Here is a 27,139-nt window from a genome sequence, read left to right on the forward strand (position 1 = left end):
ATCGTGTGGAATGATGATCACTAGATGGTGAATGACTGAAAAGTGATATTACGAATGCCCTATGTGCACAAAATAGAGAGGTCAGATATAGACTTATGACAATGAACCACAGACATTTAGTTGTCAATGCATTAGTTCTGGTGGAACTGACATTATTTTTAAAAAGAAATGATTTTTTAAAGGGTTGATTTCCAACTGTGTGAGTATATACACACACACACTACTTCATAATAACTAAACTGCTTTGATGCTAGCACTAAGTCATGACAGCCACCTGGCTGAAAGTGGTTACAAGAAGCCATCAATTTTAAGAGGGACTGTGATTTCCAAATAGTAAAATACAGCCAGGAGTGGTGGCTCACACCTATAATCCCAATACTTTGAGAGGCTGAGGCAGGCAGATCTCTTAAGACCAGGAGTTCAAGACCAGCCTGGATAACACGGTAAAACCCTGTCTCTACTAAAAATACAAAAACTAGCCAGGTATGATGGTGCATACCTGTGGACCCAGCGACTTGGGAGGCTGAGGCACAAAAATCACTTGAACCTGAGAGGTGGAGGTTGCAGCGAGCTCAAATCACACCACTGCACTCCAGCCTTGGCAACAGAGAGACCCTGTCTCAAAAAAAAAAAAAAAAAAAATGTATAATACATACCATATGATCACACATTACCAAACATCATTGATCAAGGCTGACTAATCCTACAAGATACGTAATGAATTTTTATAATGGAGAGCTCCACCAGTTATCATCTTAAGTGATCAAACTTGGCACTGGTGATAGTGGGGGAAATGGATACTATCTGCTTCTGATGTATTGCAAGATGAAGTACACACCACCATCTGTGAAGTGTCCTGGTAAAATATTTTTAAGCCTCTATTTCCAACTTCGTGTTATGAGAAATGTGAAGGAGAGGCCCATATCAAATTTCACCAAGAGGAAAGAAACAAATGTGTGACATTCTATAAAAAATATAATATAAAAAAGGTGTTTTGCTTTCCTAAGCTCTTCAAAAGTCTGGATTTTTTCAAGTGTCAATTTTTAGCCCAGCTTAAGGAATAAACTCTGAATAAAAATCCCCTCAAATTATTTATCCTTACTAGATCTTATCCAGAATGAACTATCTGAAATTCAAACGGATGAGTGGTTATGGGAAGCTTTTCTGAATTCATTCCACCAAAAGGCTGTGCCTCTCCTAAGAACTCACCAGTAGTAATACTAACAATAAAGACAATATGAACAATAGCTAATACGTATTGCACATAGGTTACATACCAGATACTCTTCCAAGGATATAATGCATACTAAATCCATCTAATCTCTATAATAGCATTATTAGTTACCATCAGCATTTTAAACATCACGTCCAGAGGAGATAAGCATTTTGCTCACCATCCTACAGGTAGTATGGAGGTGAAATTGTGATGATAGTATGGTATATGCCATGGATAAAGGTTTTCCTACATTTGTTACATTAACACAGTTATTCTCTAGGATGAATTTACTGAAGTTTAACAAAGACTGAATAGTGTTGGAAGGCTTCTGTACATTTAACATCTCTGATATAAATTATCTTATGCTGTTACACGCATTAGAAAATGGTGATTCCCTCATTTGCCAAATCTTGCTATAGTATAAACATTCTGCTATTCTAATCAGAGAGGTGAAAGTGAAGAATTTTTTATTTAAAGTAAATTACATTGTGACTTGTTTCACGTCTTGAAAAGTGTTAGTCTTGTCCCTAAAACTATTTCTGGGAAAGAATAAACTTTGTTTTCAATTCCCAATCATTTGTGGACTGATAATTTTGTAAAACAGAATAAGAGTGTTTTGGAAACATCGAATTGCTATAAAAGTTTCAAATATTTACTCACTTTCCACATTTATCTCATGATTGACAGATGACAATTTTGTGACTGGCACCAGTTTCTGGATTTGAGTAGCATTTGTCTAAAGGCCTTCCTATAATTCTAATTCAAATGATTTCTCATTTGGATGAATTCTCTGATGTGCTCTAGGATATTTACCATGTCTATAAGCCTTCTCAAATTCCTTACGGGCATAGGATCACAAAGCAGTATGAATTCTCTGATGTGCAGCAGGAACTGAATTAAGTTTAGGTCCTTCCCACATTCCTTCCATTTAAACTGTTTAACAAATACCAATTCCCTGGTGTTAATCTTGAATAAAGATCTTCATACATTCCTTACATTTAAATGATTTTACATCAGTATAAATTGATATCCAATAAGACTGTACAGAAGTCTAAAGCCTTTTCATATTACTTATATTCAAAATATTTCTCACTAGTATGAATTTCTGGATAGCAAGATAATTGTCCATAAACAGAAATGAATGGCTTTTGCACAGCCCTTACATTCACAGGGTTTCTCAAGAGTAAAAGTTCTCCTTGTTTGTACACACACACAAAAATGTTCTTTTATAGCTTTCAATCATAAGGTTTCATTGGTATCAATTTTCTCATTTGAGTAAGTTGCCCACAGAAAGGCTTCCCCACATTCTTTATATTTGTAGGGTTTATCATTACTATGAGTTCTGTTATGAACAAGTTTTGAGCCATGAGTAAAGGTCTTCCTGTATTCCTTACATTGATAAAGCTTCTCACCAGTATGAAATCTCCGATGAACACTAAGTTGACAGCCACTACCAAAGGCTTTCCCACAGTCTTTACATTCATAAGACTTCTCGTTAGTATGGACTCTCTCATGCTTAACTAGGCTTGAACCCCAACTGAAGGCCTTCCCACATTCCTTACATTTAAAAGGTTTCTCACCAGTATGAATTTTCTGATGTTGAGTAAGGTGATAGCCACGACTAAAAGCCTTCCCACATTCTTTACATTCATAAGGTTTCTCCCCTGTATGGATTCTCTCATGTTGAACAAGGCTTGATCCACAATTAAAAGCCTTCCCACATTCCTTACATTCATAGGGTTTCTCACCAGTATGAAATACCTGATGTCGAGTAAGTTGATACCCACTACAAAAGGTCTTTCCACATTCTTTACATTCATGGGATTTCTCACCAGTATGAACTCTCTCGTGTTTAACAAGACTTGAACCCCAACTAAAGGCCTTCCCACATTCCTTACATTCAAAAGGTTTCTCACCAGTATGGATTTTCTGATGTTGAGAAAGGTGATAGCCACGACTAAAGGCCTTTCCACATTCTTTACATTCATAAGGTTTCTCACCAGTATGAATTCTTTCATGTTGAATAAGACTTGATCCGCAATTAAAGGCCTTCCCACATTCCTTACATTCATAGGGTTTCTCACCAGTATGAAATATCTGATGTCGAGTAAGTTGATAGCCCCAACAAAAAGCCTTTCCACATATTTTACATTCATAAGGTTTCTTACCAGTATGGATTTTCTGATGCTGAGTAAGTTGATAGCCACGACTGAAGGCTTTCCCACATTCTTTACATTTATAAGGTTTCTCGCCTGTATGAATTATCTCATGTTTAGCAAGGCTTGAGCCCCAAAAAAAGGCCTTCCCACATTCCTTACATTTGTAAGATTTCACACCAATATGAATTTTCTGATGTTGAGTAAGGTGATAGCCACGACTAAAGGCCTTCCCACATTCTTTACATTCATATGGTTTCTCACCGGTATGGATTCTCTCGTGTTTAACAAGGCTCGATCCCCAACTAAAGGTCTTCCCACATTCCTTACACTCATAGGGTTTCTCGCCAGTATGAAATCTCTGATGCACATTGAGTTGATAGGCACTTAAATAGTTCTTCCCACATTCTTTACATTCAAAGTGTTTTTCAGCTGTATGAGTTCTCTCATGTTGAACAAGTTTTGAGCCGTGACTGCACGCCTTCCCACATTCCTTACAAACATAGGGCTTCTCTGTATTATGAATTATTTGATGTGGCGTAAGAGATTCACTTTTTCTGTAAGGTAATTTTTCATAGCTGATTATCATTTGACTGAAGTATCCCTCTTTATGTCCTTTTAGTCCCTCAAATATGCTTTTGCACTTCCAATTATTTCTGAAAATGGATGCCTCAAGGCTAGGGGTTTTACTTTTTTCCTTCATCTCCCATTGAGAAAAATTTATTTCAAAAATGTCCTTTTCTGAAAATATTTTTTTGGTGTCATATGTTGTTGACTCCAAATCTGAAAGAAAACAAGAAAACCACACATTTTATTTCCTTCACCAAGGAAAAAAAAAAAAAAAACTACAGCAGAAATAAAAGACAAATTAGGAGACTTACTGAACTCACTCCTGAGCATTGATTTTACAGCTCCTGTGATCTTGATGTTCTGATTTTATAGTTTTCTGGAGGATTCCACAGAGATCACTTCAACAAGTCCCTCATTTTCCCATGCTGATGTTCCCTCAAACCAAATGTCAGCTTCCATCAATCAAGCCCTTATGTGCCCAGTTGTGGTCATCCAATGTCCCCTGCTAGGTATGTATCTTAATGGGAATCAAATTCTTATCATAATGAGCTTTGGCTGATTTTGTTTTGTCTAACCTCACCTTTCTAGATTTTCTGTAATATGTGGCTTTTCTTTACCTCTAGCCAAAATTCTACTGGAAGACTTGAATGTAACTCCAGCATTTGTTTGTGAACTTCCAACTTTGATATGTTATCTGTTTGGTTATCTATATGTGACTTATTGGGAGATAAGAAATAATCTCCACTTTCTAATTGACTTATGTACACTCTATATAGCCCCATATAGCTGATTTATCAGGAAATCCTTGCATCACTTTCTGTACTTCATACTTGTCCAAGTCACCAACGGTGGTTTGTGTATCTGTTTTTGTAATAAATTCGTTTTGTTTTATTCTGTTGTTTTTTTGGGAAAGGTTCTCATTCTGTCACCCAGGCTAGAGTGCAGTGGCACAATCACGGCTCACTGCAGCCTTGATCTCTGAGGCTCAGGTGACCTCCAGCCTCCCAAGTAGCTGAGACTACAGGCACCCACCACCATGCCTGGCTAGTTTTTATATATTTTTAGACACAGGGTTTGACCATGTGCCCAGATTGGTCTTAAAACTCCTGCGCTCAAGTGATCTGCCCACCTTGGCCTCCTCAAAGTGAAAGGATTACAAGCATGAGCTACTGAGTCTGGCCTTTTTTTGTAATGGATTCTACAGGTAACTCATGGTTTGAGCCATGCCTTACTCCACAGCAAGATCACAAACTAGTAACTACCAGATGACCTTGACTACGTAGTTGGCAAAGTGTTCTTCATTACTCTTTTTTTTCTTTCTCTCTCTCTTCTCCTACCCCCTCCTCTCTTTCTTCCTTTCCTTTTTTCTTCTTTCCTTTATTTATTTCTTTATTTTTATGGCCCAAGTTGTCTGCATGTTTGCTTTATATGTTTTGCTTGAAATAAAAGATCTGTAAGCATGAAGCAATTAACAATTTCCTCTTTAGGGAATTCAGCATCTTATATTTATACTTATTATTATCCTAATTCCTAGGCTTATCTAGCAAAGTGTCAGACTTCCATTATGGTAATTTAGAACCACAGTGGCCATTTGACAGACTTTAAATTTTAACAAGTTTTCACAACCTAAAGAGTTCCAAAACAGAAAGAATTAGTAAATGAGATTTTAAAAAATCTAAGTAAGCTCTATGCTGATAAGTTTTAAAGATGAACAAGTGCTTGCATAAATTTTAAAAACCAGAATTTAACAATTTTCAACATGAGAGAAAAATTAGACTCCCACTGCTTCAAATGTTGTGGCTTTTTAAGAAAATCTGCAAATGCTTGTTAAGCTGTAGCTCAAAGGAAAAGAAATTTAACTCCCAGTTAAAACAGTGGCTCTGTGTACTATATTACAAGATAAGAAGCAAAGCACTGACACTAGATTTTCAATGTTTTTAAAATAACTTAAGACGCTTATGTGATATATAAATATCGTGAGAATTCAAGTAATCTACTGAAGATAAATCCTGTTACTAATCAAGTATGATAATGTCTTCTTCTGGATTATTATTATTGTCTTTTGAGACAGAATCTCACTCTGTCACACAGGCTGGAGTGCAGTGGTGTGACCTCAGCTCACTGTAATCTCCGCTTCCCAGGTTCAAGCAATTCTCTTGCCTCAGTCTCCTGACTAGCTGGGATTACAGGCACATGTCACCATGCCTGACTAACTTTTGTATTTTTATTAGAAACAGAGTTTCACCACATTGGCCAGGCTAGTCTTAAACTCCTGAGCTCAGATGATTTGCCCACCTCAGCCTCCCAAAGTGCTGGGACCCACTGTGCCTGGACCCTTCTTCCTGATTTTATCACAATGTAAAAACCATGTTAACAAAATATTCTAGTTTATGCAAAACTTAGGTTTACTTTACTTCAGAAAGTCAAATTATTCTGAAACACCTATGTTTTCTATACCCATTGTACTCATCAGAAAAGCTAGAGTTTGGCAAACTTTTTCTGTAAAGGGCCTTATGGTCACAACTCTGCCATTTTATCAAAGCAGCCATGGGCAATATGTAAACATATAAACGAATGGGCAAGACTATGTTCCAATACAACTTTATTTACAAAAACAGGTGGATATGGTCTCCAGAGCCATAGTTTTCCAACCCCTGAGAGAAAGCAAACATTGCTTTCATAAAGTTCACAATTATAAAAATATATGTTCAATTAAATTTAAATTGTACATTTACTTAGGATTTTTATAAAAGGATTGATTTTTATAACTTCAAACAATGCTGCAATTATGTGAATCTATACATTTACCTTATTTAAAAACTTTAAATGTCTATCAATTTTAAAAAATCAACAGTAATTATATTGCTATTTAAGGATCACTTTAAATTATAAGATCTCTAATTCACTTAGACGATCTTGAGAGTTACTGATAAATAATTTCTGGTCACACAAAAGGTTCCTAAGAAGATATTCATAAAACAGGAACAACAAATATCTTGAGTTATTGTTCAATTAAGTTTACTTATTTCTTGACCATGTTAAACATATTTTCACTCAACTAAGCTCAAACTACTCTGTCAAAAATCAATGTAATGCACACATCATCTTATAACACATTAATACTGTTAATTATATTTTAAGATTGAAAATAAACCTTTAAATTATAGTGTCATTCAGCATGGTACGTTGACAATATTAGCAGGTTTAAATGCATATGGGAAATGCTGTCACATCATAATGTAAGAAAAAAGTAACATAAGTATGATATGATGAAAAAGACTGATAGTTAAAGGAAAATGATGTTTTTGGAGTAAAGTGTCCACTCTGTATGAAGAAATTAAAGTATTACTCTTTTTCTTCAATATGTGCAGAAATTAAATCTGCATAATTTTGCCAGACTTCTATGTACACTTCAAATTTTAAGAGTCTCATAGCTAAATGCTTTTAGCTGCCTTATACTACACATCTAAACGATTTTCATTTACACAAAAATTAAAATCTTGCTACCTTCTCATTATTTTAATTATGTTGACTTTTTGATTAATTAGATAGTCACAACTATTGTTCTTGTCAAAAGCTCCTCTGACAATCCTTTTTGATGATGCCTTTTCCAAATTCAGAATAATGAAACAGATTGTAACAGATTATGTCTTTCCATAAAATCTGCCTTTCAGGTTTCCTAAAGCGCCACTGAGCAAACACAAAGATTTGCTCTTTCACTTACAAAAGTGTGATAAACTAACCTGGGTTAGCCTAACTGACTCCATCTTAGCTGCAAACCTGACAAGCCCTCTCGAGCCTCTCTCTCCCTGCCGCAGCCCCTCAGGTGCATTACTGGGTCATGCTGCACTCAAAGCTTTGAACCGTTAAGAGTGGTTCACACTGTTCACAGCACCTGTAACCACTGTAACCGCATCCTGCTTGGCAAGTGTATCTGCTATTATGAATACCTTCCTTGGTGATTGATTGTATGGAAAGTTCCCCCTGCTACCCTCCTTAGTGATTGTATGGAAATACCCATAGCAACCAACAATCCTGGGAACCTCCTGCCCCCTGGTTACCAGCCTCCTCCTACTAACTTGCTTGTTCTGCTTCTGTAAAATTCCGCTTCAGCTAGGCTGACCCTGCCCCAACCGAAATCAAGGTATCAAGGGAAACCAAGCCCCTTACTCGGGCCGAGAGAATTTGAGCATTAGCTGACTCTCTGTCGCTGGCTGAATAAAGGACTCATAATCTGAACTCAGAGCATGGCGTTTCCTTCTAACTCGTTCAGATATTACAAAAGATACTAGAAACGATCAGGTTTCTTTGACATAATTCATAATTTATGTAGCGCAGAACTACTGTGACTATGCTTTTGTTTATATAACCCCAGGTATATTAAAAACCAAAAGCTGAAAATAAAAAGAGAAGTTTGGCCTTTCTAGGCTAATTACATATAAGTAATTTGTTATTAAAAGATACCTGGTCCGGGCGCAGTGGTTCATGCCCGTAATCCCAGCACTTTGGGAGGCCGAGGCAGGCAGATTGCCTGAACTCAGGAGTTCAAGACCAGTCTTGGCAACACGATAAAACCCCGTCTCTACTAAAACACAAAAAATTAGCTGGGCATGGCAGCATGTGCCTGTAGTCCCAATTACTTGGGAGGCTGAGGCAGGAGAATTGCTTGAATCTGGCAGGCAGAGGCTGCAATGACCCAAGATTGAGCCACTGCACTCCAGCCTGGGACAGAGAGAGACTCTGTTAAAAAAAAAAAAAAAAAAAAAAGAGAGATACCTGTCCCAGCAATAATGTACTTGTCAAGGTGGATAAGATGTATATTCATATTCATGTACACACAGGTTATGACTTTCTATAAATTAATTTTAAGAAAGAGTGTATACCTAGGTTTAAATACCCTCGTCAATTTGGGATAATCATAATACTCCTTCATTGTCCATAATGTGTTTTGACTTCAAGGTAGTTACTTATTTCATCCTTATAAATTAATTAGGTTTTATACCTCAACAGATGATTTAATTTTTTTCCATTATGAAACTGTTATTTATTATATTAAATTAACCAGAGCCTTTGAGCCTTAACACCTACCACAAGGTTTTCCAAACTCAAAACTACTGACATTTCGGTCCAGATCATTCTTGATTGTGAGGGGTTTTCATGTGCCTTGCCTTTTGATGACTATGTAGCATTTTGGTTGAGCTATTAAATGGTGGATGATTATTGTGATATGAATGTGGGAAGTAAGTTTAATCATATATAGTTGGTCACAGGCCTAAACTGCTCTATTGCTGTTTTATTTTAACAATGTCTTGCTGCTTTTTATGCATTAACATTTTGGTATAAAGATTCTGTGAATAGTCAAAAGAAAGCCACAGTATTTAAGCTGACCAACTTAATATTCCAACTGAATATTAGTCACTGAATATAGGTGACCAATTATGAACTAAAAGGAGTATAGTTTTGTATAACTTAGCAGCAGTAGTTTAGTGAATTTTAATTTCTATGTAAGGCTTAGATTTTAATTTAACATTTTAGATTTAACATTTTAGTTACTTACTACTTATGTTTTATGTAAGGTTTTACAGTGTCAGTAAACAAATATAAGTTTAACTTCTTTTTATTATTTATTTATTTATTTATTTATTTTTGAGACGGAGTTTCGCTCTTGTTACCCAGGCTGGAGTGCAATGGCGCGATCTCGGCTCACCGCAACCTCCGCCTCCTGGGTTCAGGCAATTCTCCTGCCTCAGCCTCCAGAGTAGCTGGGATTACAGGCACGCGCCACCATGCCCAGCTAATTTTTTGTATTTTTAGTAGAGACGGGGTTTCACCATGTTGACCAGGATGGTCTCGATCTCTTGACCTCGTGATCCACCCGCCTCAGCCTCCCAAAGTGCTGGGATTACAGGCGTGAGCCACCGCGCCCGGCCCCTAACTTCTTTTTAAATGTTAAACAAAAATCACTGAGGACCCAAAAGACTTTTAGTTTATATAATTATATATTTTGATATTTGTCATGTTAAAAATTTAAAGAGAATTTTTAAGATGTTAATTCACTTAAAAATAACAATAAACCATTAATGTTAACATAAATAAGTTATAAAAATAATCTTTCCTAAAACAAAAAAAATGAAAGATAATGTTTTAAATTTTTGTAAATCTTTTAAATGGCTGGTTTAATAAAAGACACTTGGATTCTCATATCTGCTTCCACATTCAATCTATGGCAATATGTTTAGGTTGAAATATATAAAGAAAATCATATATATGACATATATGAAGAAAATCATATATATGAAGTATATGAAGAAAATCCAGCCTCTCATAGATACATAACTGAAAAATGGCAGAATATTTTACTAGTGTATTCAGATAACTGTGGATATTTTTCTTTGATACCACCCTAAAACTTAAGAAATGGTAGTGTCTGGTAGGTTAGGTGCAATGTGGAATATAAAATCATATCTGTCAACTTTTCATATCATGTTACATTAAAATCATTTTACTTTGAATAATCATTTACCATGCATAATTTTGTAACATCCATACACTGGTCATTTGGAAAACTGATTCAAAGAGTTACGCAGATCTTTGAAATGTTGACCTAGTTCACTATACAACATCAAAAAATCACATGTTAATATTACCACCCATCTCCTCAAAAAAAATCTTTATGTATCAGGAAGCTATAAAACTCAAAATGATGAATATACATTTTACAAAATTCCAATTTTTACATGACAGACTGAACTGTATCATTGGCAACAAATATTATTAGTTATTCTTGAAGTAACAGGCTCACTTGCTAGAAAATGTCTTCCTAATACCCAAGTCTGAATAACCATAGTTTGTCATTCTTTGAAGAAAAATATGGTGTTTTGTGAAAAAAGCAGTTAGTTTAACTCACAATTTAAACAATTGTACAAGTGGTTTCCTTCAAGGCAACCATCATACTTTGGTATATTGCAGAAGACTTTAATGGATACTTCCTATTTCATTATATAGAATATTTCTTAAATGTATATATAATGAAGGGTTGAGATTTAATAAAATGAATACTAACTGCTTCTTCAAGATGTTCTTAAGCGAAACTGGGATTTTTCTGAACACATTTTCTTTGTGTGTGGAGGTAAAGAATATGATAATTACTAGTACTATTTGGTGCCTCTTCCTTTGCTCATGCTAAAGCAGAGAAGATTCACCATGGCTTCCACACCACAAGTGGAAGTGTCACCACAGTGAAAAAGGCAAACCTCTCAGTACTGTTATGAGAATACTTTTTTACTTCGGGAAAGGTTTGGCCCACTGAAAGGTCTTCAGACCACACTTTGAAAACCCCTGCCCTACCCAGAGTAAGAATTATGTGCAGGACTAAGGATAAACCCAAACTACACCTGCATTCAAAAATCAATTCTTAAAAAGAACGCTGTGATCTGCTATTAATTTCACTGCTTTCCTGAACAGTTATAAATAATTATTAGGAAGATAATAAAATCCCTAAGTCACTACAACATAGCATCTATAATATTCAGTATACAATGAGAAATTATAAGACTGGTAAAGAAGCAGGAAACTTTGATATGAGATTTAGAGAAAATATAGTCAATAAAAGCAGACCCACAAAATCAAATGTAAATTCTAGAACTACAAAATGTACATGAAATAAAATTTTTGTTGGATAGGCTTAACAACAAGTGGACACTATCAAAGAAAAGAAAAAACAGTGACTTGAAGACAGGTAAAATTAACAAACTGAAGTACAAAGAGTAAAAAGACTAGGGGTTCCACCCAGTGATTGGTGGTACCATATAAGTGGTCTAACACACATGTAATTGGAGTCTGAGAAGGAGGAAAAGTACTAAAAAAGTAGAAAAACGTATTTGAAGATACAATGGCTGAAATTTCTACAAATTCAATAAAAAATATCAACCCATCTGGGCACGGTGGCTCACACCTGTAATCCCAGCACTTTGGGAGGCCAAGGTGGATGGATCATGAGGTCAGGAGTTCAAGACCAGACTGGCCAACATGGTGAAACCCCATCTCTACTAAAAAATACAAAAATTAGCTGGGCATGGTGGCTTGTGCCTGTAATCCCAGCTACTTGGGAGGTTGAGGTAGGAGAACTGCTTGAACTGGGACCTGGGAGGCAGAGGTTGCAATGAGCCAAGATCATGCCACTGCACTCCAGCCTGGGCTACAGAGCGAGACACCATCTCAAAAAATAATAATAATAAAACAAAAATAAGCCCACTGATTAAAGGTAAGGGTAAAAGGAAAGGGATCAAAGCCACAATAAATGTAAGGAAAACATATCCAGAACTTTATAGTCAGATTGTTACAGGCCAAAAATAAAGAAAAAACTGAACAGAGAATAAAGCATATATAAAATGAACAATAAGAATCATAGCTGTCTAATCATCATACACAATAGAGTTGAGATAATGGAACATTTTTTAAGCTAACTAAAAGAAAAAAATATCAATTGGGAAATCCATATCTGGTAAAAAAATATCCTTCAAAAATAAGAAAGATGAAGGCCAGGCATGGTGGCTCATGCCTGTAATCCCAGCACTTTGGGAGGCTGAGGCAGGTGGATCACCTGAGGTCAGGAGTTCAAGACCAGCCTGACCAGCCTGACCAGCATGACAAAAGTCCATCTCTACCAAAAATACAAAAATTAGCCAGGCGTGGTGGCACATGACTGTAATCCCAGCTACTTGGGAGGCTGAGGCACAAGAATTGCTTGAACCTGGGAGGCAGGGGCTGCAGTGAGCCAAAATCACACCACTGTACTCCAGCCTGGGTGACACAGTGAGACTGTCTCCAAAAAAAAAAAAAAAAAAAAAACGAGAGAATTAGCTGCTAGTAGCCATTGACACAAGAAATGCTAAAGGAAGTTTTTCAGGCTGAATGAAGCTTACAGATTAGTAAAATTCTTACATTCTACAACAAGGTAATACGTTATTAATTACAAGAGACTGTGCTAAATTAAGGATGCATATTGCAATCCCCAAAATAAATACAAATAATACAGCAAAAGATAACAGATGAGATAAAATGGAACACTAAAAAATACTTGATTAGTCCAAGAAGGTGGAAACAAAAGAAACAACTAGTGAAACAAAAAATAGCAAGATGGTAAACTGAAACCCAACCATTTCAATAATTACATTAAATTAATATGTAGGACTGATGTCACACAAAATGGTGAAGTAGGAAGCTCTAAGGGCTGGTGGCTCCACCAAAGCAACAATTGAACTGGAAAGAGAGATTGCCATCAACAAACTCTTAACTCTGGAACCTGATCAGACACTTCCATAACAACCAGGGGAGTGCTGGATGAATAAAGAGGCTATCATTCTTAGGTGAGCGAGTGGCTTGTGCAAGCAAGCCACCATCCCCCATTTCTCAGTCCAGCCAATGCTATGGGATGAGAGGCCTATGTGTCTGGAATGTTGTGTACCAACTAATCACATCCCTCATTCCTCAGCCCCACCACAGCTGTGGGGAGAGCAGCCTGTATTACTGGAACAGCCGGCTGGGACCTGGCTTGGCAGTGTGACCTTGTCTTCCAAAAAATTCACAGTTGTGCACTTTGGTGGGTTTTGTGTTTCTTTGAGGGACCAGTCCAGATAACTGCCTTGATTTTAGCCCCATCAGCCACAGCAGCTTTCCCCAAAAACATTTATTGGAAGATTTAAAGGGCCAATAGACCTTTTCTTCTTCCCTTTTTTACAGCCAGATACTTAAGTAAATCTTTGTGTGGTACTAACTGACTGCAGAGATGATGAAACAGAAACTTCAGTGACCACATACAATAAGGAATATACAATTTACAAAAAGAGTTTGAAAAAGTCTGACAGCTCTAGCCCTCAACAAGCAGAAATCGGCCATGCCTGAGAAATGGAAAAATTGAATCTCCAGAGGTATCATGTTATAATACTCAAAATGTCCAGTTTTAACAAAAAAGTCACAAAGCATACAATGAAACAGGAAAATAGGGAGCCCATTCACAGGAAAAAAAGAATCTGACAGAAACCATTCCTGAGGAGCCCAGACATTAAGTGAACTATCCAAATATCCTTAATGAGCTAAAGGAAACCATGGACCCAGAGCTAAAGGAAATCAGGAAAACAATGTATGAACAAAATGAAAATATCAATAAAACGACAGAAATTATAAAAAAGGAACCAAACAGAAATTCTGGAGTAAAGTAACTGAAATGAAAATTTCAATAGTGGATTCAGCGGAAGAAAGACTCAGTGAACTTGAAAATGAGTTGTTTGAAATTATTGCACTAGAGGAGCCACAAGACAAAGGAATAATGAACAACGAAGAGACCCTGAGGGATCAATGGGATACCATCAAGCACACCAACATACACATCATAAGAATCACAGAAAAACAGTAGAGAGAAAAGTGTAGAAAACAATTTGAAGACAGAATGTCTGAAAACTTTGAAAATCTGACGAAAGACAGGAATATACACATCCAGGAGGCTCAACAACTTCAGAGAGGAAAAACCCAAAAAGATTCATATCTAGATATATTATAGTCAAATTATGGAAACCCAAAGACAAAAAGACCAGAACACAGGAAGAAAGCAGCAGCCTACCACATAAAAGAATCCCTAACAAGATTAACAGCTAATTTAGAGCTGAGGTTTCATCAGAAACCATGGAGAACAGAAAGAAAGTAGTAGGATGGTATATTGAAAAGTCCCAAAAGGAAAACCAAGAATTCTATACTTGCAAAAACTGTCCTTTAAGAATAAAGGTAAAATTAAGAAATTTCCAGAAAAAACAAAATCTGAAGGAGATGATTACTAGTAGACCTACTCTAGAAGAAATGTTCGAGGGACTGTTTCAGGCTAAAGTGAAAGGACACTAAAAAGTAACTGAAAGCCATAAGAAGAAATAAAGAACACTGGTAAAGGTAACTACATGAATATAAATATAAAAGTCAGTATTATTGCACTTTTCGTTTGTTGATTTAAAAAACAAATGCATAAAATAATAACTATAAATCTGTGTTAAAATAACCAGGCACTTCAACGGTATAGATGACTGTAAAATTAGAGCAGAAAAATTTCACAGAAGATGAACCTGTAACACCTTGTTTATCAGAAAATCAGGAGGTACTCAAAGAGTGATGGAGATGTGCCAAAAAGCCATAGAAACTATCATGAAAGGATTCCCGCTGACCAAATCTGGGACAAGCGCCAACACTTTGAGCTTCAGAATAAATAACAGAAAAAATAGAATACAGCCCATTGACTAGAAATCCAACATATGAACAAATGAAAAGTTTGAGAGGTAAACACAATATTTATTTATTTATTTATTTATTTAGACAGGGTATTGCTCTGTCGTCCAGGCTGGAGTGCTGTGGCACAATCTCAGCTCACTGCAGCCTCAACCTCTCAGGCTCAAGCAATCCACCCAGCTCAGTCTCCTGAGTTGCTAGAACTACAGGCACACACCACCATGCCCAGCTAATTTTTTTGCATTTTTTTATAGAGATGAGGTTTTGCTATGTTGCCCATGCTGGTCTCGACCTCCTGGCCTCAAGCAATCCACCCGCCTCAGCCTCCCAAAGTGCTGGGATTACATATGTGAGCCACCACTGTGCCCAGTTTCACGATATTTAATAGTTTCAAAGTTTCTCCCCACAAAATACTTATTGAAGGATAAAAGAGTAACTGCACAAGGAGGAAGCCAGCAGACACCGCCTTAATCAAGTACTCAGAGTGAATAACAGGAGGAATTACAAATCATTCACACCACCCAACAAAATGCAAGGAGAAGAACGCAGCTCAATTCCGTGATAATCCTGCCAAAGATCCATACTCTAAATCTAATCATGAAGAAAGAGCAGACAAATCCGAATTGAGGAACACTGTACAAAATAACTGGCCTGTAATCTTCAAAAGCATCACAGACATATATGCAAGTCAAGGAAAGACGTGAACTGTTTCAGACTGAAAGAGACTAAACAATCCAAATTCCACACACAAGAACAACAAAACAATGTATTATCTGGCCCCTTCCTATCTCCCTGGCCTAATTTCTTAGCACATGTTCCTCTAATAACTCTACCCTAGAGTTCTGATAAAGTTCCAGTAAAGTTCCTTTCCAACAACAGGGCCTTTGCATTTGCTGTTCACTGTGATTGATCTGTTCCTCCCCCAGATATTCACATAGATTGATCCCAGGCTCCACATCTCTATTCAAGAAAGCGTTCCCTGACCATCTTATTTAAATTAGCCCTGTCAGTCCCCACCATTTTCTATTCCCTTATGGTGTTTATTTTTTCCAAAGAATTTGCTTCATTACATACTATTTATCTATTTATTGATTTACTTATTTGACGTTTCTCCTTTACTACAAAGTAAACTGCTGAAAATGTGCAAGTTATCAAATCTTGTTCATGATTCAATTGATAGTGCTCAGCACAATGCTGGCCAGGAGTAGACATTCATTATAGTATTTGCAGAATTTATAAAATCTGGTTTCTTTGACAATGGTTATGAAATAAATGCCCTATACTGCAAATCCAGCCCCTTGGCCATTAAAGGAGAGAGGTGATTGCAGGGAGGGCCCGTGAATGGCATAAAGCTCACTGAGGAATGGGGAAGAGCAATGTGCTTAACGAACCCATTTATAACCCAGCGAGTATAAAAACATGCCCTTGGGAAGGGGGAAAAGAAATTCACCTGGTTTCTTCAAAGATAGCCCTGTAATTTCCAGTGCAGAAAAACTGATGTTGCAAAGAGGAGATTCTAAATTATTTCAGGCAGATGACCTTACCCAGTGACACCAAATTACTATAGTTCTCCAACATCACATCCACGTACAAGTCCCTCTGAGCAGGGTCCAGGCATTCCCACTCCTCCTGAGAGAAGTCGATGGCCACATCCCTGAATGTCACCAACCCCTAAAACCAAAAACCCATGTATTACTTGTGAAATTCAAGAAAACATTACCAAGAGGAAAAAAGAAGGTATGAAGGATAAACTACAAAGAAGGGAAGAAATACAACAATCAAATAGGCTGAAAACCTCCGACATAAGTAGGAAAAAGCAAGAAAATCCGTGTGACTCAAGCAGAATGCCAACATGTTCTAGAAGAATCTTGTTATAGCAGAAAAACTTCCCAGATACTGTAAGATAACTCAGCTATCCAGACCTGTCTGGTAATATATTTAAAAAAATCCCAGTTTCTTCTCTGTTAAAAGTGTGTGTGTGTGTGTGTGTGTGTGTGTACATCATGTGTATTTACAAAGTGCTATGTGCCTTCCTCAAAAATTCTTTGTGAAAGTGAATTGCTCACCATCTTTCCCCTTTAATAAGAAAACAAGGCCAGGTACAATGGTTCACGCCTGTAATCCCAAGCATTTTGGGAGGCTGAGGCAGGTGAATCACTTGAGGTTAGGAGTTTGAGACCAGCCTGGCCAAAATGGTGGAATCCCATCTTTACTAACAACACAAAAATTAGCCAGGTGTAGTGGCAGATGCATGTAATCCCAGCTACTTGGGAGGCTGAGGCAGAGAATCATTTGAACCCAGGAGGCGGAAGTTGCACTCCAGCCTGGGTAACAGAGCAAGACTCTGTCTCCAAAAATAAATAAATAAATAAATAGGGGAAACATGAAAAGTTTTTGTACTATAAATCTTTATTTTATAAAAATGATTCCCATTAAATTAGGGACTATCACCAAGACTCAAATACATCACTGATAGATTACATCATAAGCATTTTTTCTTATGATGAATTTAAACAATATTTTTTATTTGCTGCAATTCATTTTATCCTCTGGATATATGAGATTAATCACTCAATTATATCTGTACATTTAGTCTGAACAAAACTTCTGTAAATTTTCTTAACTGTGGAAATTTATTATCACCTAGACTTTAGCCATCATCTTACCTGTTACTGTCAACTACTCCTTGCTTAATACTTTCCTTGTTCCTGAGTTAGAAAGTACTGATATAGGATGTTGCACGTGACACAAATGTCACTCATGACCTACACATCCTGCTTGATGACAAAATGACTTCAAAGTCAACTGGTTCAAAATCCACTGGTGGTAGAGTCCTTTGGTGACTCCAAAGACTACTGGTCTTCATCTCTTAGGTAATTTCTGGGAAGAACCACTCACTCCCCTCTCTCTAATCTCAAGAGCCTCCCAACAAATGCAACCTTACATAAACTAAGGTTGAGAACAAGCAACCCCAAAGTCCATCTTATCTCTGTGGAAAATGGGTCTATAGAGAAGTTCCAAGTTTTTGCATGTGGTCCAATGGGACTCTCATCACTACCTAAACACACTTCAGACCTGACACAGGAATGAGAAACTCAGGTGACGAAAATGGTGCAGATGTGGCCAAACAGAGGTGATACCAAAAGGTATCACTCAAGACAGCCAAGGCAGTTAAATATGAAAGTGCTCCCGGAGAATGCACAAACAACTAACATCGTTCTTCTGGGTGACCATCCAACTGTCTAAGGGCAGAGTGTCTTGACTGGCTTCTTTGGTAGCCACCCTCTAAAATCAGCATTTTAACCTAAATTTAAAAATACTGCTGTTTTCAAAATCCTTGCAGTCTTTCATTCTCTTCCCTTTATATGAATCCTGTTGGTACCTTTGATAGAGGAAATCAATGCACTATGGGTTTTCCTTATATATAAGTAAGTGTGTGGTTAACTATATTTCTTTGAGTTATCCTTAACAGAAGCTTAAATATTCCCCTCAAAAGACTCCACCGCTTTATCACTGCTCTCACTAGAAGACTGGGAACACAGGAGATGTTGAATAATATGTTCAATGAATATGACATTGATTAGAAAGGGGAGGGGCACCAGGGGAGGACACTAGGCTATTTGGCACCATCCTCCACTGGAATAGGAAGAACTGAGCAGGTTCAGGGATGGAGTTCTGTCAGAGAGAAGGCTTTAGGAAAATTAAGGAAAAGATTCACACACCCTAAAAATCACAGTATTTCATGGAGAGAAAAATACCAACTTACATCAGTCATGGTTCTGGAATTGCAAGAATTAATTAATGCTCCATAGGATTCCTCTATTGGCGAAGCACAGAATCCAGAAAAGCCAGAACTGGGGAGGGAAAATGAAGTATTAAACCAGATGTGCCTCAGTGATGCCACCCTAACTTACACTAATAGAAGATCTTATCTTCTCCATGCCTGCTTCTACTACACACCCTACATGCTGTTTATGGAATCCAAACTGTCACCCTAAACCCCAAAGTTCTTCAGCAGGGAGATTTCTGGCAGTGTCTGGTTCTGAGGATGTGAATCTGGACCTGGGATTCAATGATTCAGTCCTGCCCAGGAGATCAGATCATCCTCCTTCCATTCCTACTTCTCAGGAATACCTGTCATGGTCCAAGCTACAATGTTCTTCATGGGCTCAGGACTGAGGGAAGTTGGTCAAGACATGGGAGCTGGACAGGATGTATAAGGAATTCATTAGGAACCCAAAAAGCTGACTATCTAATACATCTATCAGAATATTCATGACATGAAATATCATGCAGTGAGTACATGCTGACTTAGGGAAATAATCAAGATATACTCAATAGAAAAAGTAGGTTATGAGATTTATGGTATGATTACATTTATAAAATACATATATATCAATACAAAAAGACTGACAATTGGACATCAATAGATGAAAAAATGTTTAGAAAGTTATACATCTCAAGAAAGAAACAAAAAAATTAAAAATAAGGTTATATATCCATATATATTAATAACATTCATATTTTCATTATGATCATGTTTTTCATTTAGGTAATCCACATAATAATTGTAACCATGGTCACGTATTACACAAATTCTATAATTTCTACATATGCCTATGTCTTGCCTAGAAAAAAAAATAAATGAAATCCCCAAGTCATGCCATGGATATATTAATGAAATATTAATAATATTAATGGAATAATATTAATATATCCATGGCATAACTTGCGGAATTTCGTCCTTTTTTTTCTTTTTTTTTTTGTGGGGGTTTTATTATTTTTTTTGCTCCCCCTCCATTAATGAGGTTTTGATCTTGCTTTTCTTATCTTGACTGATGGATTTATTTTGTATCTGAACCTCTCTTAGACATGGTACCCTCCAGATAACAGCTGAATCAGCTGGTCCTATTAGGCTCACTTTGCAACTAACATTAGTAGAATAAAAACCATAAGGTATAAACCTTACAGAATAAATTCCATTTGCCTCCAAATGCTTGATCATGATTCAACAGTATTGCTTATAACTACCTTCCTATGAGTTCCTTAAAAGTAGGTCCCCTAGACTGCCTACTGGTCTTTGTTGCTGGCTGCTGGCTGCCTTATCCCTAAGCATATTTTGTCTTCGAGGTAACAACTATGTCTTCTAAACACTGTATTACCCCCTAAGTACAAGTATCACAGGGTCAGGGATTTGGGGCAAATTCTTTACCCAAAACTTCACTTCCAGAAATGTATTCTTAAGAAATAGCTAAAGAAGGGCCAGGCGAGGTGGCTCACACCTGTAATCCCAACACTTTGGTAGGCTGAGGAGGGCAGATCACCTGAGGTTGGGAGTTCGAGACCAGCCTAACCAACATGGAGAATCCCCATCTCTATTAAAAATACAAATTAGCTGAGTGTAGTGGTGCATGCCTGTAATTCCAGCTACTCGGGAGGCTGAGGCAGGAGAATCACTTGAACCCGGAGGTGGAGGTTGCAGTGAGCTGAGATTGTGCCATTGCACTCCTGCCTGGGCAACAAGAGCAAAACTCTATCTCAAAAAAAAAAAAAAGAGAGAGAGAAAAGAAAAAAGAAAAAAAAAAGAAATAGCTAAAGAAGAAAGAAGGACACAAGATAAATATACAAGGATATTCAACCAAAAATAATTTCTGATAACTAAAAATGAGAAACTACGTAATAGTAAGCAAAAGGTTTAATAAATTACAGCCTGCCATACCCTCATTAGTTATGGTGGTGTTGGTTCATACTAATTGATGAAGAAAGACATGCATGATCAATTCCTTAGGCAGGCAAGTTTATAACTAACATAATGTGTGAGTTATATTCTAACATAAAAGTTCTGGTGTCAGACCTTTAGGATGTGAATTTGAGCTTTATAGCTACTAATTTCTCAACACTTCTGTTTCCTCATCAATAAGAAGGGTGAGAACAATGTCTACCACAGAAGAATAAGTAAGAAATCCATACAAAATAGTGAATGGTATATGATAATTGTTTATAAGTTGTATTTTTTTTTTCAGAGACAGGGTCTTGCTCTGCTGCCTAAGCTGGAGTGCAGTGGCACAAATACAGCTCACTGCAACCCCAACCTCCTGGGCTCAAGTGATCCTCCCACCTGAACCTCCCTGCCCAGTACCTGGAACCACAGGTGCATGACACCTTGCCCTGCTAATTATTTTTTTAAAAAACTGTTTGTAGAGACAGGGTCTCACTGTGTTGTCCAGGCTGGTCTTGAACTCCTGAGCTCAAGGAATCTTCCTGCCTTGGCCTCCCAAAGTGCTGGGATTATAGGTGCGAGCCACCAGGCTCAGCCACATTTTCATCATTATTATTGAAAATGAAGAATGTTATTGTCCCTTATCCCATTACAACAAAGAAACTTAATGCTATTCTATTTTGCTTACAGTAAAATATGCCCTTCTCAGACATGCTTTCTTATAATGCTAACTCAAATTTCACAGGCCAGCCTTGAGCCTGCCATTCTTCCTAAATAACAATGTGAGGAAAAAGGTCCTCAGAAACATATAGAGGAAAATGCCCCTTCCTCCCAGAAGATACATAGAGATTCAGCATCATTAAGCTGCATCAGAAAATACAATCTGATTAGTGTCAAGCTGAGAACTTAACCAGAGGCTCAATCTTGTTCTTCTGCACAAATTGGTGGTTTACTTAAATATTTACAACCATAACCTTCTTAATCTACCTCCTGGCATTTATACCTGTCCTTGGAAATATTATCTGTAAAATGTATTTTTGGTAAGATGGCTGTATATTGGAGATTATTACCATTGTCTGTAGAGGTAACCTTTAAAATAATCTAATTCTAAAACTCTTACTTGCCTGGTAATTCATTTTTAAATGACATTTCTATAATCCCAGAAGATGTCAATATTTGAAGGTTTTCAAATAAGGGACTCGTTAACACTTCCCTCTTCTCTCTAAATATTCAAGATTAACATAAAACCTAGATCTGGATTGGATTTCTTTTTCAAACTAAGAACTAAAGAGTCTTCAATTCATTTACATTACCCATTACAATAATTTTATTCTGCAGAAAAAAAAAACCACACCCATAGGTACAACGGAAAAAAGATTTAAGCACAAATATTCCAAAGTGCTGAGTGTGGTGGTTCACACATGTAATCCCAGTACTTTGGGAGGCCAAAGGAGGCAGATTGCTTGAGCTCAGGAGTTCAAGACCAGCCTGGGAAACATGGTGAAACCCCATCTCTATCAAAAACACAAAAAATTAGTCGGACATGGAGGCACACACCTGTGGTCCCAGCTACCTCCCCTCTGAGGTGGGAGGATCACTTGAGCCTGGGAGGTGGAGGTTGCAGTGAGCCAATATCACACCATCGCACTCCAACCTGGGTGACAGAGTGAGACTGTATCTCAAAAAAGAAAAAAAAAAAACCCACCAAAACATTAAGAATGATTAACTCTTGAAGTTGTGATTTTCAGCTTTCTTCTCTGTATGTCTCCTGATGCTGAGTTTTTTGACCAAGCCTGCATTAATTCCATAATTGGAAATATAAACATTTCCAAATATAAAAAAACTGAGTGACAGGAGGGATATATTTCAGTCATTAAGAAAATTGAACAAATGGGGCCAACACTAAAAATCAGTGGGCCTGAAACAATTTACACCTACCAGCTCTTGAACATGCTGTAGCTGTTACTCTTGGCAATGAGACATATTTGCCGTCAAGATTCTCCTGTAAATCAACACAAATCAGATAAACCACCTTCAAAGTCTAAGGAAGAAAATAAATGTGCATAAAGAGAACAGTATTTGGTACAGGGTAGATGCTCAATAAGTATGGGTGCACCTCTCTACTTCTTCACTGAATGACCAATTAAAGTAACATTTTAGATGTAATCTTTAAAATATGTCTTCCAAAACCCTGTCTTATAGATGGGATTGATATGTAACAAAATATTCTTGAGCACATTCGTCCATAACTATAATGATTCATTAAAATTGCATCATTTATATTTCTCCTTCCTTTGATTCTTTATAAACTTAATTTTTATTAGGTGCATATAATTCCATCATTAGATATACTGCAATTTACTTGACTATTTTCATTCTATTGGACACTAATTTTTTTAAGCTCCTTCCCCGAAATTACAATCTTTTTTCCAGAACAACAGAGCAAGATCTTTTTGGGCCATGGTCACTTTTGATAACCTCATGAAATTACAGACACTTTGCCCACTTAAAAAATATATTTACATATATTTACAAGAATTTGGTCTCAATTTCAAGGGGTTTTGGTCACCTGGAAGCTCGTCAATGGAACAAGAAGACCTCAGTTAAGATTTCCTGTTTTAAGGCTGGGCACAGTGGCTCACACCTGTAATCCCAGCACTTCAGGAGCCTGAGGAGGCAGATCGCTTGAGTCCAGGAATTCGAGACAAGCCTGGGCAACATAGCAAAACCCCATCTCTATAAAAAATACAAAAAAACTGGCTGGGCTTCATGGCACGTACCTGTAGCCCCAGGTACTCAGGAGGCTGAGGCGGGAGGATACCTTGAGCCTGGGAGGCCAAGGCTACAGTGAGCCATGATCATGCCACTGCACTCCAGCCTAGGCAAAACACCAAGACCTTGCCTCAAAAAAAAAGTTTTCCTGTCTGAGATCATTTGAGCATCTGGTCACTTTTTTAAAAAACTTGCAAGCACCCATCACAATCAACTTCACATTTCTATTACTCTAATCTATGAAAAGTTGATGGGAAATAATCCAGAAAAGCCCAGTAACAGCAACTCAATATTTAGTAACAGCAACTCAATATTCAGTAAGCCCCTATCATGGGGATGGCACTGCTCTAGAAAGTTTCATACACAATAACTCATCTTACTTCATCACACCTCCATTAGGTAGCTACTATTCTGTCCCTATTTTATAGATGTATCACAGAGGGCCCGAATCAATTGTCTAAGTTCACACAGCTACCAACAAGCAGAGCCAGGATTTGAATTCAGATACTTTAGATCCAGAGCCTTAATTTTAACTACAACACAAGACAGCTTCTTACATGCCACACAAAGATGGACTTGAAACAATTCATGCTTGGCAATGTTACAGACTTCTACCCAAAGATTATCTGAAGGTCCTCACTCTTGGTGCAAACCACAAATCTCTACGCTCAAAGCTCAATCATATTTCTACCACTAAAAGCCTCACAAAGCAGACAATATTGTCATATACTACCAGAAATGTCCCCTTACTTAAAATCCCTCATACCTTGCCTTGCTTTAAGAATCATGACTATGGGCCAGGCGTGGTGGCTCACACTGTAATCCCAGCACTTTGGGAGACCAAGGCCAGAGGAACACTTGAGCCCAGGAGTTCAAGGTTGCAGTGAGCTATAACTGTACTACTGCACTCAGCCTGGGCAATAAGAGTGAGACCCTATCTCTAAAAAAATAAAAAATGTTTAATAATGACTACAGAAAAGATGAAAAAAATAGCCTGTATATGACACCACTTAATTACTAATCTCTTCAAATAATTACAGTCCAAAATAAAGCTCTAACAGCAATCTACAAGAGGTGCCTTTCTATACCATCATAATGCACTGAAGAATTCGAACAATTTGGCATATGAACAGGTGGGTAAGAATTGAGGAGAAGAACAATAGGGGGTAATTGGGAGGAAATATGTACCAGCATGGCGGGTCATTTGACTGGGAAGACCCAGTCAAGATATTTTGGTCATTTGACTGGGAAGACCCAGTCAAGATATTTCAGGCCAAGGAAAGAAAAAGTTCTCATGACCTAGAAGCAAAGGTAATTGAATGCATGTGTATAAAAAATTGTACGTATGAAAAACCTCACCCAAATCTTGATTTCTAAATATGCAAAAATCCTTTTCTCCTCTTCAAGCTCCTTAGAAATCTAGAAATCTGGCAACCTCGCAGCACTGCGGAAAAACAGTAACATAAAACACCAGCATTTCTAGCACACCACAGACTTAATTTAAAAAGACAAAACGAGAACAAAACGTCCTCTAGGGCCACTTCTGCCTCCATCCATACATAACCAAACGGAACGAAAAGGGAGGCTAGAGTCTGTCTCTGTGTTGAGGGCAATTCTTGGGGACAGGAGTCTGGTTGCAATGGCTCTGAAACATGTATCTCGTCACCAAAGAGCTCGTAGAGGCGCCTTCATAGGAATCCTACCTCTAGAACTTCCCCAGTCAAGAGCCTGTCGCGAGGACACTTCCAGATCTAAAATTCTCATCCTTCTTGCTTGAAACGTTCATTCTGGGGCTTAGCATAGACTTCTTTCTTGCGGTCATTTAACTGTGGCAGGCCCAAAGACAGGCTAAAGGGAACCTAGAGAACCTAGAGCATTTGGTCAAAGCAAATCACACAAATACGGCCACGCACCCCATCATCCTGTCACACATTCACAACTGCATCCACCTCCGCAGAGACACGCCCCGGCTATGCCACGCCGTCTGAGACACACTATCCCTCGGCTGCTCGCGTTGCACACAGGCTCGAGGACCCGGCCCTCCCCTGACCGAGCGCCCCCGATACCACTCCCACTCTCACTGCCGCTTCCAATCCGGTCCCCGTAAAGCCCGCCGAGCCCTCCCAGCCTTACCCGGACTGATTACTTCTACGCACTCCGCCAACTTACCACGCAGAATCCAAGAACTTTGAGGACAGCCGGAAGAGGACCCGGAGCCCCGTGGTTAGTTTGGACCTAGAGGCTGATGGGAAACAAGAGCCGGGAAATGCTCGCAGGCTGGGAGCTGAGCCACGGGGAGTACTTCTGGCAGGCAAGCTCGCCCCGCCCCTAAAAGACCTGTGTCCCGGAGACTTCTGGAAAATGCAGTCCACAGAGGGCGAGTTCCCGGAAGTTGAAACCGGGAGAGCAGGGATGCTCCCAGCATGCAACTGGCCTTCCCCTGTGAGAAGCGATTTTTCCGAAGACGACCGGGAGCTCTATCCTTTGCTTGAGGGTCTTTGGTGTTTTTTTTTTTTTCTTTGAGACAGAGTTTTGCTCTTATTGCCCAGGCTGGAGTGCAATGGTGTAATCTCGGCTCACTGCAACCTCTGCCTCCTGGGTTCAAGCGACTCTCCTGCCTCAGCTTCCCGAGTAGCTGGGATTACAGGTGCCTGACACAATGCCCGGCTAATTTTTGTAATTTTTAGTAGAGATGGGGTTTCATCATGTTGGCCAGGCTGGTCTTGAACTCCTAACCTCAGGCAATCCGCCTGCCTCACCCTCCCAAAGTGCTAAAATTACAGTGTGAGCCACCACACCAGGCCGAATTCAGTAGTTTCTAGTTTATTCAAGGAGCTATGCAGCCATCATCACAATCAATTTTAGAGCATTTTCATTGCCCCAAAAAGACACCCATACCCATTAGCAATCATTCATTTTCAGCCACTCCATGGGCTATAGGGATTTTTTCTGTTATTGCACTTGATCTGTATTCTTATTTTATGTAATAAACATGCATTGCTTTTGAAATTACAAAGTAAAAAGAAAAATGTTTTTAAAAATACTTACATTGGGATTTTACATTGATCCAACTGATTTCACATTTTCTGATGCCATGATCAGTTCCTCATTGTTTTACTTTTTAGTCACTCAAGTAATTCCATGTTCTAATGCTTTTCAGACCAGATCAGGTGCATTCAATGTGGTATGGTGTTCTAATGCTTTTCAGTGAGGAGATAAAACAGAAATGAGGGAGGTCTTTTAAATTAAAGTAGTACAGTATTTCAACAAAGAGTAAGTCATTACAATAGTAGAAGGTAGGCAAAAATCTTTAAAAATAATAAAAATATTTATTTGGATTTAGCAACATTCAGTTAATTGTTGCAGTTTTAAAGTATTCAAACAACTCATGATAAATAATGTCAGAAATCAAAGTGTCCCCCTATGCATACCCTATCT

The 27,139-nt window shown here is 38.0% G+C and overlaps 1 protein-coding gene across 12 annotated transcripts; it reads right to left on the reverse strand.

Moving 5' to 3' along the window:
• Nucleotides 1-628: 628 nt before the first annotated feature.
• ZNF283 (zinc finger protein 283) lies at nucleotides 629-26,897 on the reverse strand. Of its 12 annotated transcripts, XM_012446630.2 has the most exons (6): nucleotides 25,871-25,943; nucleotides 25,405-25,569; nucleotides 22,868-22,931; nucleotides 18,977-19,064; nucleotides 16,755-16,881; nucleotides 629-4,155 (listed from the first exon to the last, which is right to left on the reverse strand). In XM_012446630.2, the coding sequence occupies exons 3-6, from the start codon at nucleotides 22,879-22,881 to the stop codon at nucleotides 2,456-2,458; spliced, it is 1,929 nt and encodes a 642-aa protein (XP_012302053.2). In that variant the 5' UTR covers nucleotides 22,882-22,931; nucleotides 25,405-25,569; nucleotides 25,871-25,943; the 3' UTR covers nucleotides 629-2,455. The 12 variants fall into 12 exon arrangements, with proteins under 12 accessions (XP_012302053.2, XP_012302054.2, XP_012302057.2 ...); XM_012446631.2 differs by lacking the exon at nucleotides 25,405-25,569 and having other exon boundaries at nucleotides 25,871-25,920; XM_012446634.2 differs by lacking the exons at nucleotides 25,405-25,569; nucleotides 25,871-25,943 and adding an exon at nucleotides 25,835-25,849.
• Nucleotides 26,898-27,139: the final 242 nt, after the last annotated feature.

This window comes from Aotus nancymaae, unplaced genomic scaffold (assembly GCF_030222135.1).
Source record: "Aotus nancymaae isolate 86718 unplaced genomic scaffold, 86718_ANA_hifiasm-v0.15.2.pri h1tg000028l, whole genome shotgun sequence".
NCBI classification, from domain to species: domain Eukaryota; kingdom Metazoa; phylum Chordata; class Mammalia; order Primates; family Aotidae; genus Aotus; species Aotus nancymaae.

Excerpts from the sequence above, each read along its gene's own strand:
- ZNF283 (XM_064381212.1), bottom strand. The coding sequence starts at position 25,634 with ATGTGTGACAGGATGATGGG. Across the intron at positions 19,065-25,614 it reads ATGTGTGACAGGATGATGGG|TTCTGGCTTTTCTGGATTCT; the intron begins GTGCGTGGCCGT and ends TTCCCTCCCCAG. Across the intron at positions 16,882-18,976 it reads ATTCCAGAACCATGACTGAT|GGGTTGGTGACATTCAGGGA; the intron begins GTAAGTTGGTAT and ends TTTTGGTTTTAG.